This window comes from Dendrobates tinctorius, unplaced genomic scaffold (genome assembly GCF_039654945.1).
Source record: "Dendrobates tinctorius isolate UK_male_01 unplaced genomic scaffold, ASM3965494v1 ptg000037l, whole genome shotgun sequence".
In the NCBI taxonomy this organism is placed as follows: domain Eukaryota; kingdom Metazoa; phylum Chordata; class Amphibia; order Anura; family Dendrobatidae; genus Dendrobates; species Dendrobates tinctorius.
Genome location: NW_027361705.1, coordinates 30999899 through 31020000, shown reverse-complemented (window position 1 = coordinate 31020000; position 20102 = coordinate 30999899). Strand labels below are relative to the sequence as shown.

Here is a 20102-nt window from a genome sequence, read left to right as displayed (position 1 = left end):
TCCATAACAGAATGGTTTCCTGCCTAGTGTTAGGCTGAGTATTTTTGATCTAGAGCTGAAATCTGACAGAATACTGAATTTATCACACAATGATCCCTGAACAGTGTGTACCTGTCATTCCTGCTTATCATGTAGGCCGATCTGTGAACAGTATGATATGGAGCAAGAAAAGAGGAACAACAGAAATAACAAGTGCGACAACCGGTGAGGTAAAGGATATCTCTCATCAGGTTTTTGCTACCCCATCTGAGAGCAGCATGATATAGGGGCAGAAACCTTGATTCCATCAATGTATCACTTACTGAGCTGCATGCTGTCATTTTGATAAAATCGCAGTTTTCACTGCAGCAGATCTTTCAGTTCTCCAAATGCTGAGTTGTGTATAATCCCACCCACACCATTGATTGGCAGCTTTCTATGTAAACTCTGCATAGGCAGAAAGCTGTTAATCAGTGGTGTGGGTGGAGTTAGTCAGAGCTCATGAATATGGAGGACTACAAGGAAGATGGTTTACCAGTCCTCTAGTGATAAGCTCCTGCTGATACAACTGTGATTTTATCACAACTACAGCAAGCAGTCCAGTAAGTGACACATCGCTGGAATCAGGGTCTCTGTCCTTACATTATGCTGCTCTCAGATTAGATGACATAAACCTATTGACAGATTCCCTTTAACGCTCCAACAACTATTTCTTCCGCTCTAGACTAGAGGAGATAATCTTTGATTTATGAAGTATGGATGAATGTGATTGTTAGGTACACAGCTGCCAAATCATGTAATGCCAGCTATTTTGGCACTTCTGTTAAACACTGAATGTTGATTGATCGGTTTTAGCAAATTTATAGAAGATTCATGATAATTTATAATTCATTCATTTGGAATGAGGAGTTTAGTCGGTGGTCTTTTCAAGTGGGAATACAGATAAAGCTGTTGATCAGTGAGAGTACCGCCCTCTGGACTCCTAAACACAGAATCAGTAGGAATTAAATTGAAAAAAAAAATTACAAATTAGGCCTCATTCAGACACACAAAGCTCTCGTACGAGTGCTGCCCGTGATTTTCTCGGGTAGCTTTTGTACCTATGATAGTCTATAGGGCCATTCACAGGTCCACAAGTCTTCTCAGTCAGCAGAAAGTCCCAGTGACAAGTATTGGATCAAAATCGGCAATGCCAGTCTATGGCTCTATGAAAAAATCGGACTGCACTCGGATGACATCTGAGTGCTGTCTGATTTTCAGACTGTCATACAGGAGAAGGTGGAGACCCTGATGGCACTCGAACCACACTTTAATCAAACTGATTGGAAATAGCGGAACGTTTTTCTCCTTCATGAGATAAATGGACATATGATTGAGGCCTTTCTACTGAGACTTTGCCCACAAACCTATATGCCCATAGATCACGCTGCTTGTCCAATATGACCACTTTCCTATAATTGGGCACGTGATGTTACAGAATTTCCAACAGTTTTTTAGCACTGAATCAATAATCTCACTAGACAGATGGATATATAGCATAATGATGGATGGGCTAAGAGTTGCCCAACAATTTTGCGACTTTTTCGCATTTTTACGCCAGGGCAGAGCTGAGGCGGCACTGTGTGACACCATGGCCCATCTAATTCATGACAAGCTACACCAGCTATTTTACTCCAGTCCATGACTGGAGTAAGATCTGTGGCGTGGCGCTCAGACAGACGGGCATGACACTCGTCAGACGATTCTAATTCGGTGAAAGGATCATCTGACTCCAGCATGCGCCTTCATCAAGATTTTCCCATCGGTCTTGATGAATTGAGGGTCAAGGTATTTTTAACCTTTTCATGTAGCCGCCTCACACACAGTTTCATATTTGAGGCACGTTGTGGCCCCCTGTGTGTGCGCTCTGCCCGAATTCCTTGCTGCACCTGTTAATGGAATGTAATCATAGTTTGTGTCCAGCCATTAATACTGATAATCCGCAGGAATAATGGCATACCGGACAGAAAAAAAAACACATGCCCGATTGTGATCTGAGGGTCGGATCAAAATCGGCAATGCAAGTCTATGGGGTCCGTGAAAAAAATCCGACCACACATGACATCCGAGTGCTGTCAGATTTTCCCAGATTGTCACGTTTCCGAGAATCAGGAAAGCAAAGCGTTCCTCATGATATAAAGCTGAAACTCGTATATTGTGTACTTCTACTGGTGAAGAACACACGTGATAATTTCAGATTTTGGAATAGTGCCGCACTTTGTCCGGACCACATGGAAGTATCATATGGATCTCAGCTGTTCCCCCGACAAGTGGCAGCAGTCTGGGCTCGTGGTGGATCTGAGCGCTGGCTCTTTAGCATGAAGAACATTTGGAATTGTTTTCATTCCTCTGTCATCCGACACATCCAGATTCTAATTGTTTGGATGAAGTTCCACTAAATTTGGCCCAGAACGTCGCCCAGGCTTGAAAGTCGATGCCCAGATGTAGCAGAGCTGATTTTTTCCCCCTTTGATACATCACCACATTGTGTGATCAGAGTTAAATTCCACTTTGCTACTTCTGCGGCAGAAACGTGGCAGCCGCAATTTTTTTTTCTTATCAGAATGTAGTTGTTAGATTTGGGCAAAAGAATAAAGGGATTTTTTTTTTTTTTTGCTCACCTTTCGGTCTCTTCCAATTTTTCTTCGAAAGTGTCTTGTCGCTGCGCGTCTTCGTTGTCTGACATCTTGTCCGGTCACAGTCGGTGTGTCGCTGTGTAGCAGTGTCCGGCTGTGTTCGGGGTGTGGCAGGGTGCACGCGTCTGACAATGGGATCCAGATGTGAGTGATATGGGTGTTTGCAAATTTGATTTTTTTCTTTTTTTTCTGTCTTGCAGCCAACACTCAGCGGGGTGTGCCCTGCGTATAGCTGTGATGTGTTGTCTTAGCCGTAGATTGGTGTCTTAGGTTGCTAGTGTATCTATGTGTTATGCCACGGTGCAAATCTCTCCTTGCTTCTTTCCTGTGTTGTGTCACATTGTGCTGTCTCCTTCTCCCCCCACCGCAGCACTATTCGAGAGGAAGTGGTTTGTGAACGTATCATACTTCTGTATTTCATATAGCACAGCTCACAGGATGCAAATCAGCCAGATCCAGGAGCAGCTACCAGCCTGATAATCCTTATATATCGGATACAATCTGCATTTCTGCTGCATTTCACTTTCTGGCAGTCATTTACCCCATAACGGGGCATGTCATGCATGCCGTTTGTACCCATATATGTGCCGGAGAGCATTGTGCACCGCTTTGGCTGAGCACATTAGTATCATTTCCTGCCTCAATATCCTAGACCTTTTCTCACTGACTCATTTCTGAAGCTTTGTCTCATTTGTCAGGACATTCAGATGATAAAATGTATGCAGGCACTAAGGGGCTCGTTCACGCGGCCGATTTTCTCAGACGAATAAGGCTATATGCACACGTTGCGTATTCACCAGCGGAGTTTTCCGTGCCTATCCGCAGGTAAAACCGCAGGTCAATTTGGCCAGCGGTTTTCCCCTGCGGTTTGACACCTGGACAATGGAATAGGTGGCAAACCGCAGCGGAATCCGCAGAAAGAATTGACATGTCAATTCTTTCTGCGGATTTAAAACCGCAGCTTTTTCGCAGTGCACTGCAGATTGTAAATCCCATAGACTTACATGGTACTGTACACTGTCTGTGGAACTGCTGCGGATCCGCAGAGGCCAAATCCAGCGGCGGATCCACAGCAGAATCTGCAGCGTGTGCACATACCCTAAGAGAACCATGGTTCCTGCATTCGTACCCTCGTACCTATGATATTCTATGGGGTGTGTGGCACCCCAAGAGTCCGGTTGCCACAGTGGCATTGCTTCCCTCACAGGGAGTGGAGTAATGTCATGCCTGGAAGTAAGGAGGGGTCTCCTTATCAGGTGTCAGTAGGAGAGAAGTCGAGCAGAACCTGAGGAGTGGAGCTGTGATTAAACTCACCCCAAAGCTGAGCGCTAGGAACCGGATACCGGAGTACTGAAGTCCCAGCAGCTAAATCCGGAGGGCAGAGGACTGCAGTTCTCCTGGCCTTAACTAATACCTGGCAGCACAACAGCATACCAGAGCCTGGAGCCCACACAAAGGAGCGGCACCTGTGCTAGGCTCAAGCTGCCTGCCATGCGGGCAACGGTTTGCTTTTAAAAAGCAGAGAGAGGCAGTTAGCAGCAGGAGGGTGAGCTGTTAGGCAGCAAGGAAAAGGGAGGACAGCGCAGAAGCAAGGCCTCTGTACTTACCTGGCCAGGTGTATTCAAAATTGTTTCCAGGCTGCCCGGCTCTCCATTACGATCTGTTACCAGTGCCCCGGTCTGTACTAACAACCATCAAGTAAAGGAAAAGAAAACTACAGCCCTTGTGTCCTCCAGTGATCTCTTGCGCCCTGAGTCCTGCACCACAAGGTACACGAAGCCTGACATAAACGGAACCGGTAGCCCTGAGGCCTAGCTCCACCTGTGTGGAGCATAACCCCAAAGAAATGTCCGACCTGGTTCCGAGTGCCCCACAGCCCTGGTGGGAGTGTCATGTGCACATGTCCAATTTTTTCCGAAAATACCGGCGACATGTCCAATTTTGATCAAAATCAAAAATGAAAGTCCCTGGATCCGTGAAAAAATAAGACCGCACTCGGATAACACGGATTGTTAGAAAGAAGAAGGTGGAGAACTTTTTTTTTCACTACGTACGAGAAAAACTGACACTTGGACCAAACTCTGATCAAAGTGAAATCAGAATAATCGTTCTGTTTTTCTCAAGCGTGAAAAACGCTGATGTCTAAATAAGCCCTAAGGCTCCGATTCATCATCTACGTTTTCTTTAAATGAGTTTTCTCTTTTGACTTGTGGTTTTCGTTGACTTTTTTTGCACCAAATTCATCAAAATGTCGCACGCGATTCATAAATTTTGTGCAAAGCCCAAAGTTGTCTTTGTTTTCTGTCTCTAATAGGAAAAGTCTCATGTTTCACAAAATGTCGTAAAAAATCCGGACCACAATATCTGGCGCGCATAAAATCTCTTCAGGGAGGGCATTGGTATAGAGTTGGGAAAAATATTCACCCAAAATTGAAGTAGTTGCAGGCGCATGCTCATTACAGAACTTTGCCATCCACATTCCTGCTTTTCAACTGCGCAGGTGCACGATTTGCAGCCATCTGTAGATGACATAGGAAGTGTCATCCACATCAATTAAGACAGAAGGATGCCAGATGGAAGAGGCAACGGCCATCAAACCATACCGTGCAGGTGAAGCACAGACCTGAGCGGGCGCCCAACCTTATTAAAAATATAGCATATCAAAAGAAGACAAAAAACGCAGCTTCAAGAGAACAGGTGAAGAAATGATGCAGAAAACCTTCAGCATCAAAAACTCACCGAATACTTGTAGGGTCGGTGGGCCGGGGGGGGGGGGTGGTCCCTCTTCTTACCGCGCAAGAAGGTGCAACAAGTCCAAGTTTATTTCTCACCTGCCGTCCGCCTGACGGCCTCAGAAGCACGCCACACTTCCTTCACCTCACGGCCCTCCGTTTCCAGGGCCGCTTTCCACACGCGTTACACTGGGGGACGTGTATGCACACACCGTCCCCTCCTCACTCGTCGACGCTTCTGACAGGTCCGTCACTGTGGCCGCCTTAGGCCCGTAAACCAACAGCGCTTCCACTAATCAGTCGTCGTGTCAACTACGGCGTCTCACACCCAGTGCCTCGTCCCTTCTGCGGTTCTTCCTGTCAGGACCACCCCCCTGACGTTCTCTCTCCCCAGTCCCCCTGGTTTAGATTATCCTCACAGCGCACAGACTGTCGCAGTCCTCCTGTCACTGGAGCTCCCCCTGGGGACTGGAACCTTCTGGAACCCTCCCTCAGTATTTATAGCTCTCCCGGTCCCCTGTCACTGTAACCCCGCCCCCCATGACCAACGGTTTCTAAAGCCCTAAGCTGATGTCAAGTCCTTTGCTCACACTCCTCCCTGCCATCTAATGGTCAACCCAAGGTACTCCACGTCCACTACACTTTCCTAGCTGTTTCCCCACTGTAATAACTGACACCTACCTACACTGTGCAAACCTTTCCTTCTTCACTCTGACTAGTCCGTTCGTCCGGTCACCTTCCCTACACTCCCCCTTCCTTTGTCCATTGTCGTCCTCGACAATCGTCATCCCTGCCTTCGTCGTTCTGAAGCTACACCTACATTCTGTTGTCAGACCAGCTGTTGAGCCAAACCCACTATCTGCGGGGGCCGATCCATACTGGGAGCACTATGCTCTGAGCAGCCTACTGCTACTCACCAGCGCGCATGCCACATGAGAACGTCTTTCAAATTGGGCTAGCTACACCCATATTCTCTCTATGGCGTGTACCTTCCCCTACTCTCCCCTACTGTCACCTTACATATTCGGTACGCCATGATCGAGGTCTCTTACCTTCCAGATCATTACCAGCGCCCGCCTTCCTCCTTCAGGGGTGTCTGTGGTGTTGGGGACCTGACCTAGGACGGCTGTCTCTCTCACGTCTTCCAACTTATTTTCCCTTCTTTCAATTTCATGTCATGGTCGGCGTCCCGGTCTCTCACACCTCCTCAACTCTTAGATCCCTACCGGATCTCACACTTTCCTTTGGTCCAGCAGACCTTCCCTTACCCGGACCTGTTGCATTTTACTTTGACATATTATACATTAAACAACTTTATAATAGCACAAGTACCCATTTTTATATTTTTTTTTTTCATTTTCTTTTGCTCACTTTCTTTAAACCAGCATTTAACAAATAAACATCACATGTTTTTTTTTCTTCTCCCCCCCTTCCTGGGACATATGCACTCCCTCGCTTCTTGACACCCCGCTCTGCCAGGCTTAATACAACCAACAACTTTAACTTCTTATATCAAATGTTTCATTAACATATACATCAACTGTCCTTATGATTTGGCACAACGGTGCAACGAAATTTCGAGAGTTCAAACCACTCCCAGACGGCTGGCAGCGAAGGGCCCCACAGCCGTGGAGCGCCCGGGGTATAGGGAGTGTCCTAGGAGTTCTTACTATGGGGGTTCACAGCCCTCTGGCTCAGCAACCACAGCTACCGCGTAGTAGCCACGGGGGCAGTACTCCTTGTAGTACGACACCCAGTCCCCCTCATGTAGAGCCCGGCCGTGACGAATGGATGCCACATTAAGATAGACCTTTTGTCCAGTCTCATCCCGGATAAAACCATATCCTCTATCGATGTTGGTGTATACCAGCCGTCCCCGGGATCTTTCCACCGCCATGCCAGCCTCCCCCTTTGAGTGGAGCAGGCTCCACACCTCCTGCTCCCGAACTTTCTTTTGTTTGATCACCTCCGCAACCCAAACGGAGGGTGCCGTGCCAGTCCCAGAGTCCGGTGGGCGGGACTTCGCTGTAAAAGCGCGTGGGGCAGAGGCGGCCGATGATATCTGCGGCCCAACAGCCGCTGGGGCCGGGTGGCGGATGAGGACAGCCGGGTCCTTGAGGGCTGGAGTTACAGGGCCTGTCAAACAGGCCGCAGCCGGTTCTAACGCTGGCATAACCGCGGCCGCAGGGTAGGCCGCATCCAAAACTTCTAACGGAGCCGGAGTAACGGCCGGTTCCAACAAGGCAGCTGCTATTGGCAAGGGGAGCGCAGCAGCGTCTTCTTCGGATGAACGCCGCACTGGTAGCTCCGGGCAGGGTAGCTCAGGGACTTGAGCGGGGGCCTCGCTCAGTTCCGCATACACCACGGGGCCCGTGGCAACTAGGCCTTCCGGTGCGCAGGGGGCCGCGTACTGCAGCAGAATGGTGGGGGCCGCTTGCGGAGGCACTGATAGGGCCGGGGGTACTCTCACCTTCCCCGGCGCTGCGGCCTCCGTCCCATCATCACGCGGTTTCCCCCGCAGCCTCCGTTCCTTGCTCCACTGTCCTGCGGGCCTTCCCTCCGGACTCGGGGGCTCCGCTGAGAAGTCCTCTGCCGGTATTGATGGCGGCCGCTCTCGATGACTCCGCTCAGGCTCCGCTCCCCAGCTCAGTATCCCGCTGCTCACCCGTGGCTCTGAGAGCGACTTCTGGCATAGCTCCATCTCCCGCCTCCATTGCCACTCTAGGCGGCCGATGCCCCGACACCCGCAGCATCTCATACCGTCCGTTGGGCAGCAATCGAATGGCGCCAGACAGCTACAGCCAAGCTTTTCTTCTGTGCCACTCCTCCTGCTGGGTGGGGCGTCGGCAGGCCTTTCCACCCATCTGCCAGGGTCCAGTACATGGGAGCGTCGGCCTCCGGGCACATACTGCTGTCCACGGGGGTATGTTGGAGGGGGTCCCAGTCCATTCAACACGACTGCAAACACCCGGACCTCTCCCCTGCGCTGTAGTAATGCCGCCATCTTGCGCAGCACCTGATACCGCCCCGGATCTTCTGTCAGCACCACAGAGTCACCACAGCGCTCCCAATTTGTAATCCACAGGTAAGCCAATTGTAATCCACAGGTATTTATTATCCAAGAAGCACAGTCCAAGTCCTTCTCCATCCTTTCAGGCAGGCCTGCCGCAGAAGATGATGTATTAGCGGCGGCGATCCTGCTGACTACGCCAAATGTAGGGTCGGGGGGGTGGTCCCTCTTCTTACCGCGCAGAGACGAAACAGAGACAAGATGGAGGCAGATTCTGGGTGCAACAGGTCCAAGTTTATTTCTCACCTGCCGTCCGCCTGACGGCCTCAGAAGCACACCGCACTTCCTTCACCTCACGGCCCTCCGTTTGCAGGGCCGCTTTCCACACGCGTTACACTGGGGGACGTGTATGCACACACCATTCCCTCCTCACTCGTCGACGCTTCTGACAGGTCCGTCACTGTGGCCGCCTTAGGCCCGTAAACCAACAGCGCTTCCACTAATCAGTCGTCGTGTCAACTACGGCGTCTCACACCCAGTGCCTCGTCCCTTCTGCGGTTCTTCCTGTCAGGACCACCCCCCTGACGTTCCCTCTCCTCAGTCCCCCTGGTTTAGATTCTCCTCACAGCGCACAGACTGTCGCAGTCCTCCTGTCACTGGAGCTGCCCCTGGGGACTGGAACCTTCTGGAACCCTCCCTCAGTATTTATAGCACTCCCGGTCCCCTGTCACTGTAACCCCGCCCCCATTGACCAACGGATTCTAAAGCCCTAAGCTGATGTCAAGTCCTTTGCTCACACTCCTCCCTGCCATCTAATGGTCCACCCAAGGTACTGCACGTCCACTACACTTTCCTAGCTGTTTCCCCACTGTAATAACTGACACCTACCTACACTGTGCAAACCTTTCCTTCTTCACTCTGACTAGTCCGTCCGTCCGTCAGGTCAGCTTCCCTACATACTCATCATAGGAATGTAGCCTAAAACAAACATTAAAAACTTGCCAAACACATGCGCAATGGCTTAGCTCCTGTAGTTCTCTGCATTGAGGGAATCGGATGGTATCTCATGCTGTCCCTTGGTTAGGGCTGGATGAATTTCTGGACAGGAACTGAAAGTGTGTAGGCAAGGCAGGCAGATTTGAGAAACTTTTACATTTACACAGGAAATGTGGTGAATCACCAATAAGATGGATGAGCAGCAGTAATATACCATTTTTTTTCCAGCCATTTAGGCCTCATTCAGATGTCAGTGATTTTTCACATATGCAAAAAATAAGGTCGGGCATCATCAGTTTTTCTCTTCCAAGTTTCATCATCGTTTGATCAGTGTCAGCGTTTACCATCAGCGTTCAAAAACGGACTTGTGAATGAGGCGTTATATACATAACACAGTTATATCATGCATCGGTCCCTCCCTCTAGTGTGACTCATAATCTATTTTTTTCTCAAGCACTCATACATGTTGGTTAGATTTCTTGATCTCCTGCTATACTCCAGGAGTGGGCAATCCATTTTTCCAAGGAGCCACATTGACTGTGATCGAGGGGCAAATCAACCGGCCGAACTAAATTCTGCTTATTTTTGCTCTATTTTAATGTTTACCATTTAATATTGAGTAGAATTAAGCGTGGTGACATGCTATTACTGCTGATACATGTTATGATAGAGCTTATTGTTGCCTGTATTCTTACCTGTAGCAACAAATCAAAACCATATAATTTACTAGTTTTTTCTAACGAATATATAGAGCAGTAAATTATACTACTCCTGTTATTCAGCCCTTGTATCTTGATCAACAGCTCCCAACACAATGTGTTGCACCCGCAGTCCCCACACTGTATGATGTCCCCCCACAGCTCCTCAAACAGTATGAAGTCCCCTCAAACTGTATGATGTCCCCACAAAGTCCAGCACAGAATATGATGCCCTCACACACAGTACAGTGTTATATCCCTGCAGAGCCCTTCACTCAGAATGATGTCCTCGCTCAACCCCCTTACAAACTATTATGTACCCATACAGCTCCCCAAACAGTCCCCTTACACAGTATTATGTCCCCACACAGCCCCGCACTTAGAATAAGTTTCCCCAAACAGCCCCGTTATGCACTATTATGTTCCCACACAATATCTCATGCAGAATGATATTGCCACACAGCTCGTTTTCAAAGTATTATGTCCCCACACAACCCTCCACTTGGAATCATATTCCCACTCAACCCCTTACACTTTATTATGTCCCTATACAGCCCCAAATATTAGAGAGGTATTGGCAAATCCCACCTCAGATGTACTAGGAAGTGAAGGAGTTTCTGACACATATGCTGCGAAATGGAGTGATATGGGAGAGCCAAAGCCCCTCAGCTGTGCCTATTGTACTAGTTTGAAAGAAGGATGGGCGCTGAGATGATGTGTAGACTACCGATGGCTGAACGCCTGCACTGTGCGAGACTCTTATCCTCTGCCCAGGATCGAAGAATCCCTGTCCACCTTCAGAAAGGCCAAGTACTTCTCATCTCTCGATCTGGCCAATGGCTGCTGGCAGGTTCCTGAGGCTGTGAAGAATCGGCCAAATAGTGCCTTTGTCCTCACCATTGGGCTATTTGAGTTTAACTGGATGCCTTTAGGGTTGACAAATGCGCCAGTAAGGTTTCAGCGCTTAATGGAAAGATGCCTTGGGGACCTGAACTTTGAAGCAACCTTGATATATCTTGACAACATCATCGTTTACTGCCCCACCGTTCAAGACCATATTATCCGTTTGGAGCAGGTGTTGGAACTGATTTAAAAACATGGGCTGAAGGTCAAGTTTTGGAAGCGCCAGTTGTTCCAGAGGGAGATTGAGTACCTGGGGCACACCATTTCCAGAGCCTATACCACCATGGAGAAAGTGGCCGCAGTACAGAAATGGCGTACCTCTACCACACTGAGAGAGCTGAGAGCGTTCATGGTACTGATCGGGTTCTACAGCAGTTTGATCGAGAACTTCCCATAAATTGCAGCAAATACTGTGGAGCCCCAGACAAGACGAGTCTTTTCAGACTCTGAAGATGGCACTGACGTAGCCTACGGTGATTTCTCCCAGCCCTTCATTCTGTATACTGACGGGAGTTTGTACGGGTTTGGGGTCAGTTGTGGCCAAAGTGCAAGGGGGAAGCAAGGGAGTGATTGAGTACGCCGGTCGGTCGCTGAAGGAATCAGAAAAGAATCCCAGATAACGATAGTTCTTTTAAATTGTAGTTGCTAGCGCTGTTGTGGGCTATGTCCAAAAAGTTTGCAAAATACCTGTCAAGGTCAGAAGTACATGTACGGACTGATAATAATTCCCTTGCCCATCTGGAAAACGCAAAGTTGGGTGCACTAGAGCAGAGAATGTGCAAATTCAGGTATATGATCTCCAGATGCTCTGTCCTGGATCAGCCAAGCAGGCCCGAAGAAGGATGCAGACGAAGACCTTGAAGGTGTTGAAACCCTGGGCTTCAAGCAGATTGCAACCGCCGTGGTATGGCAGCTGCCCAAGAGTCGGGGAAGGAATCCAGACCCACCGAGATCCTGGGCCACCCAAGGGATGAATAGGTGTATCTGCAGCAGTCCAACTTTGAATTAGCGGAGTGGGTCATCCTGGGAGAGAAACCTGACCAAGAGGCAAGGACATCTCTACCCACAAGCACTTTGAGATCCTATGTCAATGGGAAAGACTTTTTGTGAGAAATGGGTTGTTATACCAGAGAATACAAATACCTTAAGAATTTGGTGTCACCTGGCAAGTGGTGGTTCTGTTAGAGATGGTGGTAAGCCTGGCCTAAGAAGCTCATGAGAAGTGTGCCAACTTCAGTACTGAGATGACATTCCGACGGTTGCAGCGGCAGGTGTATTGGCCTTAACTACAACATACAGTAGAAGAGACCAGTAGAAGATGTCACCAGTGTGAACTGACCAAACCCCAAATAAAAGAGCCCCTATTCAAGTTATCCGGACCTCCACACCCTTGGAAGTGATGATGGTCGACTAGCTGATGATCGGGACATAATACAATGGCTATAAATATTGATGGTGATGACGACTACTTCACTAAGTTTGTGGTGGTGACCCCAACCAAGGACCAGACAGCGGAAGCAGCTGCCAGAGCCATCTGTTGGGACTTCATTTGTGTACATGGGTGCTCGAAGAGGATCCGTTCAGATCAAGGGACTTGCTTCGAAGGAAGGGTAATGGAAGATATGCACTGCCTCTATCGATAAATCCAGGACCTCATCATACCATTCACAGGGGAACAGAGCCTGTCAATGCTCCAACATGACCTTGCTGAAAATGTTGTGAACATTAGAGGAAGACAAGAAGATGAGGTGGCTCAAATTCATCTCCGAGTTGGTGTGGGTGTGCAATAATCGAGCCTACACAACTACAGGATAGACACCATACATGCTGTTGTTCGGTCGGAGTGGTTGAGAGATTGCAGAGACGGAGATGGACCCAGAAGACAAATAACCAGGAAATAGTCTGAATACCTGGGTCCGAGAACATAGAAACAGGCTTCAGATGATGATGCGGCTGGTAGAGCAGAAGTTTTGAGAATTAGAACATCCGGATAGGTCCCGACGCAGGAAAAGCCGCTTCAGCTGAGGGACCATGTGCTGATACAGGCTAAAGGGCCCAAGAACAAACTTGACTACCACTGGGAGATAGTGCTGTCATGGTTAGGACATGGTTAATGTCCTGTTCTCACAGGGTTAACTTTTGACGGCCTCTCTTTGGATCTGGGAGGGGTATTTATACTCACTCCAGACTAGGATTCCCTGTCAGCTATACTGTTATTCTGGCTGTGTGTCTGACCCCCCTGGTGTGCATGTATACTGCATTGCTTGTTTGATTCCCGGTGTATGACCCGGTCTGTCCCCTCACTCTGTACTCCGTCTCTCGTTTTGGTACTATTGTCTTCTCCGGTTCTGACCTCCTGGCTTGGCTTTTGTTACTCTGTTACAGTTTGTCCCTATTGTACCATCCATTGCCCGTTCTGGTTTTCTGATCTATTGCTACGTCCTGACTATTCGCTCTGTCTAACCCTTTGGTACTGTCCTGCAATCTCGTGCTTTAACCCGGCTTGATCTGGTTTACGTCCCTGTCTATGCCCCTTGGTAACTTGTCCCGTAGTTACCTTTCTAGGAGTTTCCCTGCAGCTCCTAGCTCTGTGGAGCTTAGGCCACGCCCCCAGCAGTCACGTGCTTCAGGTCCTGATAGTCTGAAGCACGCATCGTCACCGCTGCTGCCCCGCTCGACAGGTATCTTTGAGCACTGCTTTTGTACTCAGGACACGCGCACTGGCTCAATGGGCAAGTGCAGTGCGGTGTTCCTGACAAGTGCCTTGCCAAGTAATGAGGAGTACACCAAGACAACCCAGTCTATGAGGTCTGGCCAGAGGAAGAAGAAGAAACTCTGGCTCAAGTGTTGCATTGAAATATGCTCCGTCCATGCTTATATGAGGCAGAAGGGGCCACATGAACAAGGTCCCTGGAAGAACCACATGATGCCACCAAGGCAAGGGGTGTCGTGATGAGGAAGAATGGTTTACTATTGCCTGTGGTGCAGCAGTAGATGAAAGAAACACCACTGAAGTGGTTGGGAGATAGGCCGGAAGACAACCTGCTCAACCAGGTGGCTGGAACTCCACAGGCTCAAGGCACATCCTTGCAGGAGGAACCACGAAGAACCGAACATGCCAAAGCTGGCATTCTCCCTAACCGATACACACAGGATTAATTTGTTTGGGAGAAGATCAAGCAAAAGACCTCAGAGTGCATTCAATTTTTGGCAGAAATTGGACTATCTTCGAGGGATCTCCGGCCACCCATGAATTCCGCTTGTCCTAGGACTGGCGAGCTTAAAGGGAGGAGTGATGTAAGAGGATGTGACGCAAAGGACAAAAATCCCCAGGGCAGTGCAGCATTTGTGTATAAGGACTGCCATCTACTGTCAAAATGGGACCCTGCAGAACCAACGAGAAGAGGGAGAGTTTCTGAGGGACCAGTTTAGATGGAGGACCGGGTCAGGTAACCTTGAGAATGCAGTTCACTGGTATAAGAGGACATCACGCCAAGACAGAGTGGATTTTTGAGCCAATAAGAGGGTCAGTCAGGATATGTGTCTAGGAAGAAACTGAGGCCGGGGTGTCGAGCCTTTATAGGAAACTTGAGTCAGTGTGTTGTGGCGTTTCCGGAAGCAGAATCCAGATGACACCACTCAAGGTTTGGAAACCAGGCTGCACCAAGTAGCACCTGGGAACCAGTCTTGGGCCAGCCAAGATTGGAAGCCAGCCAAGGACCAGACCTGCGCCCGTCAAAATCCGGAGCCCAGATGGCACAAGTAAAGAGCCGAAGCCCAACCCTCATAAAACTGGGTACGAGAGACATCAGTTGCTGGTCAGGCACCAAAGTTTCGTTGTGAATCCCCGCTCAGGGGTGTACGCCTGTGGTGGTGAACAGGGGGCGCGAGTGAGTCGGGCCGTTGCTTCCAGCACTGACGTATGGTACAAGGGTTGGCCTGATGTGGTACAGCAGACAGGATGGGGGGTGGTTGATGCGGATACGCCCAGCGTGCTTGGCTAGACTTTGTCAGAAGGACTTGCAGCCTAGCGGGAAGAACCAGAGACCCCTACTAGAGCCTGTGCTAGAAAAAGAAACAGAACAGTGACTTTCATAATACTGTGACTACTACCCCTATTAGGAAGTTGTAATATTATGTAACGAGAGAGTGTTATAACAGTTGTTGTGAACCTGAGAATTCATTGTATATCTGATATAGTATATTGCATGCTGTAATTATTCTGCTTCACACTATTCACTGTTGCCACAGTTACCACATTTTTCCGCCACGCTAGAGAAGGTAAGTTTAATTAGTTATTTCCGTCATACCTCTATCTGCATGTTGCATCAGATCACCTGCTTAAATTAAATGAAAAGTAAGAGCACGTGGAAGCCATGGCCAAGCTGCTGCTTCATAACGCCCTGGCACTTTACATGAAAAGATGGGTCCTGGCGGGGTGTTGGTAATGTGAGGGCCTTGTGCCCGTGCAGGTCTCCTTTAGCTGATAGTATTGACTGGCCAGGACCACTAATTCTACAGATTAATAAAAAAGACTTCTGTTCAAACATGGGTACTTTACTGAACTTGATAAGGCTTAGCAGGTACATAGTCTTAATCACGTTTCCGTCACAATGAGAAGCATTTCCACACACATTGCTTCCTTCCTCTGTAGTCTACTCCAGGAGCGGTGAAGCACACTGTTTCACACTACTTTGTAACGAACCAGCTTCTAGTCCACAGTCCTGATCAGCAAGTTTCTACTTGTTCAGTGGCTCCGCATCTTATTACTATTAACGCCCTGGATCTATCCCTCGGGACCCCCACTAGTCCCACTCTCTCAGTCCTCTTTAGGTCCATCACCTTCAGTACTAGCAAGGGCTTGGGTTTCTCGTCCTATCTAAAGACCCCTTTAAGGTGAAAGGCCACTTTGTCTCTTCAGTAACTCTCCTTTTAGGATCTCGCTATTCCTTGCTCCAGTCTCTTCTTAGCTGTGTATCATCCCCTTGGCAGCACTACATGCTTTTTACTCTCCAAACTCTAATTCCTATCTTACTAACTATAGGAAAGTAGTTTACTTTCCCTGGCACTAGTCCCTCCCACTGTGGGCTAGTCCCAACTCTTAACTCTCACTTACCCTGCTGTCTGTTGCTGGGCAGAACTTCCTATCAAAGCACTATACTAACAGTACTTGTACTATACCTTACTTTATCACATCCTATACTATTCATTATGCATATTACACTTTCATTGCTTATCACACTCTATACATTACACATTACCATATCTCAATATATATATAAAAGACAAAACACCTAATATTTTTCACCCTCTATTATAACACGATTGGTGGCCTCAGGGGTAGAAACATGACAGTATAGTCCAGCACTCTTACAGATGGAACAGTTCTTTGGCTGTCCAGATCCACGGACCACACTGGAATATGTAAAATAAACAAAATATAATGACACATCACTCCTCAAAATATGGTGGTGCCCGGATAAGGGTAACCAATCCTTAATCAATATAAAAAATTAATCCAGCACTCAAAAGATCAATGCTGATAATGAATATTTTATTTTATTTCAGAGGGCAAAATCCAAAAAACATGACGTTTCGGTCTATTCATTGACCTTCATCAGACGGTTTAAGATTGAAGCCCATAAGAAGAGAGAAACCTTGGGAGAATCTTGAGCAGGTCATAGGAGACAATCTGGTGCTGGAGCGCTGTGCAGTAACGGGTGGGAACGCATTTTTCACCGGCTCCCACCCGTTACTGCACAGTATATAATGTCCCTCATGCCAGGCCCCTTCCTAGTAAAATGTGCCCCATTCCAACCCCTTCCTGGTATAATGTCTTCCATCTTGGACCCCTTCCTGCTATAATGTCCCCCACCCTGCCCCCTTCCTAGAATAGTGTCCCATATCCTAGCCCTTTCATATAATAATGTTCTCCATGCTGGCCCTTTCTTATAATAATTTTTCCCATCCTGAGCCCTTTCCTAGTATACGGTCCCCCATCCTTGCCGCTTCATATAATAATGTTTCCTATCATGAGCTCCTTCCTGGTATAATGTCTCCCATCCTGACCCCTTCCTATAATAATATCCCCCATACAGGTTTTTCCATTAATAATTTCCCCCATCCTGGGCCACATTTTTTGGTATAATATTTCCCATCCTGAGCACTTTTAAGTAATAATTCCTCCATCATGGGCCCCTTCCAGGTATAGTGTTGCCCATCTTGGGCCCCTTCCTGATATAATGTCCCCCATCCTGGCTCCTTTGTATAATAATGTCCCACATTCCTGCTCCTTCGTGTAATCATTTTTCCCATCCTAAGCCATTTCCTGGTATTATATCCCCCATCCTGAGCCCTTTCAAGTAATAATTTCCCCCATCCTGGGTCCCTTCCTGGTATAGTATACCCCATCTTGGCCCCCTTTCTGGCATAATGTCCCTTATTCTAGCCCCTTCCAATAATAATGTCCCTCATCTTGGCCCCTTCTAATAATAATGTCCTCCCGCCCTGAGCCCCTTCCTGGTATAATGTCCCCCATCCTGATCCCATCCACTAATAATGTCCCTTCTATAGCCGGAGCAGGGGTCGATAGCTGACTTTTGCTTGCCCGGCATGGCTGATAATGTTACTGCTATGCGCCGCCCATGATGGATATGCCAACGCTTATATTGCATTGCAGGGAGTCGGCAGGTCTCTGCATTGCTATACATTTCAGCTGAATGTGCTTCCTTGGATGCACATCCAGTTGAATTAGGCACTGGTGTCGGTGGACCTCCCTCCTACATGGACCCGATAGATGTCGCAACCTCTGCAACCGCGATTGTTACGCCCTTGTCTAGAGCCCTGCACAAGTCTAACACACCTATGGTATAAGGGGTTGGGGGCTAGACTGACCCAAGAACATGGGTGTCACCGTATGCTATTAGTATAAATAGGACTTCATTACTTTTTCATACATTTGTCTTTTAGTTTCAGACTTAGCATGGGAGCCCCTAGTACTGTCTCTGCTGTCAGCGCAGAATTCAGAATGTAGTGAGGCCTCTGCACATATTTAATTTCCCGCGGAGTCACATTGATGCTGTCAGCACTGACCACAAAGCATTGAAGAATTGAACTACTTCACCGCCATTTCCTCTCTGCTTCTCGTTAGGTGTCTACCCACTGATTTTGTATATTTGACAGTGTTAATACTGCAGCACAGCTCACAGGAACATCTGTAGCTCAGACACGTCACAATGCCATGAAAAATGCAAGTACTAGGATTAATCTAATAAGTGCTCGCTCACACCAGCGATTTCTTATCAGTCAGCACTCAGAACAATGTTATTCAATGAAGCAGTGCAGATAATCAATTTTTTCAGTAAAACAAATCATGGCATGCTGCAATTTCACTTTGAAATGGGATGAGACTCACACATTCAATTTAATGGGTGCGTGGAAATTATCGGACTGCACTCGGATGACATCTGAGTGCAGTCTAATTTCCGGAACCTCACAGAATGGAGAAGATGGAGACATTTTGTTCATCATCTTCTCCTCACCAGTGTTCTGGGATTCTCTCATCCAAGAGAATCTGATCACACTAAGCTGACACTAAGAGTGTCATTAGTATAATCGGCCACATTCTATGGGATGACAGAATCTATGGCCATCTGACCACAGCATAAGGGTGGGCTCTGGATGAAGATAGAGCTCCTGACTGTGAGGCACCGGTCTAATAATGGCGATCTGAACCCAGCCTTAGATAAAGTGTGGCCCCATACCAGATTAAAACTGTGACCCCAAATGCTGAACCAATGACAGAGTCACTCATGTGCTCACCTAATTTTGAAGTTTCGTGAAAACTCAAAGGAGCAATAATACACATATGTGATGATTGCCACATTTAAAGTGCTATGGAACGGGGGGCTCGGAAAACTCTGATCTAGTGATCGATGGAGGTTCCAGCGGTCATCACTCACGACAACTGCAGAATGTTAATAAAGACGTGGGCAGCAGTGGAGAGGCAGCGCTGGATCGGAGAGGGGCGACTACTGCTGTGCTATTTTCTACCTCTCTATGGGTAACAGCAAGTTCATAACCGCTTTAAGGAATAGATGAGGTGACGATACAAGGAACAGAGAGACATAAGGCTGCAGCTGGGGAGATGCAAGAATGCAGGGAGTATGCAAACTAAAAGGGAATCTGTCACCAGGCTTTTGCCACCTAATCTGAAAGCAGCATGATGTAGTGGCAGAGACCCTGATTCCAGCAATGTGTCACTTACTGGGCTTTGTAATGCGGTTTTGATAAAATCCCTGTTTTATCAGCATAAGATTATCACTAGAGGACTAGTAAACCTGCTGCCATGTAGTCAAGCACTGTATAACTTCACTGTGTATAGGCAGAAAGCTGCCAATCAGTGGTGTGGGTGGGGTTAAACAGAGCACAACATTCAGAGAACTGCTAGATCTGCAGCAGAGAAAACTGTAATTTTATCAAAATGACAGCAAGTAGCTTAACAGTGACACATCGCTGGAATCAGGGTCTTTGCCCCTACATTATACTGCTTCCACATAGGGTTGAAAAAACATGGTTATACTGTAGATTCCCTTAAAAGGGAATCTGTCAGATCAATATAGTCCCCATCTACCAACGTATTTATATGGTCATGCTTCTCTCTGAAAGATAATGTCATCCATACCGTTAATTATTCAATATGTTGTTCTCTGAATAAAAAATCGTATTAATTCATGTGCAAATGAGGCTTAAGTTTTTCTGGGAATTTCAAAACGCTTTCCAATCCTCTGTCACCTTGGCTCTTTTCTGTCCAGCCGCACCTTCCTCTGCTTGTCTGACAGCTCACTTAGCTGTGCAATCAAGCCAGTGAGCTGTCAGTCAAGCAGCAGAAGGTGGAGCAGGGCAGGAACAGAACCGAGATTTCAGAAGTTTGTGAAGTGCTCTGATCATGCCTAGAGCACTTAAGCCTCATTTGCATACAAATTAAAATGTATAAAAAACACACTAAGCAGCCCAGTAAGTGACACATTGCTGGAATCAGTGTCTCTGCCCCTATATTATGCTGCTCTTAAATGAATTATCAAAATACAATTTCGGGGCTAATTTAATA

At 47.7% G+C, this 20102-nt stretch overlaps 1 protein-coding gene across 3 annotated transcripts in view; it reads right to left on the bottom strand.

The window, feature by feature from the left end:
• LSP1 (lymphocyte specific protein 1) overlaps nt 1-19799 on the bottom strand; it is a 106745-nt gene extending 86946 nt beyond the window's left edge. Inside the window, exon 1 of one of the 3 annotated variants that reach the window (XM_073574041.1) lies at nt 19677-19799. Coding sequence is in view for 1 of the 3 variants with exons in the window: in XM_073574039.1 (XP_073430140.1) it covers nt 2640-2704 (65 nt within the window). In the remaining 2 variants the exon portion in view is untranslated. Of the gene's footprint in view, nt 1-2639; nt 3026-19676 lie in introns of those variants that run through there. The other 2 variants (XM_073574038.1, XM_073574039.1) reach the window with 2 other exon arrangements.
• Nucleotides 19800-20102: the final 303 nt, after the last annotated feature.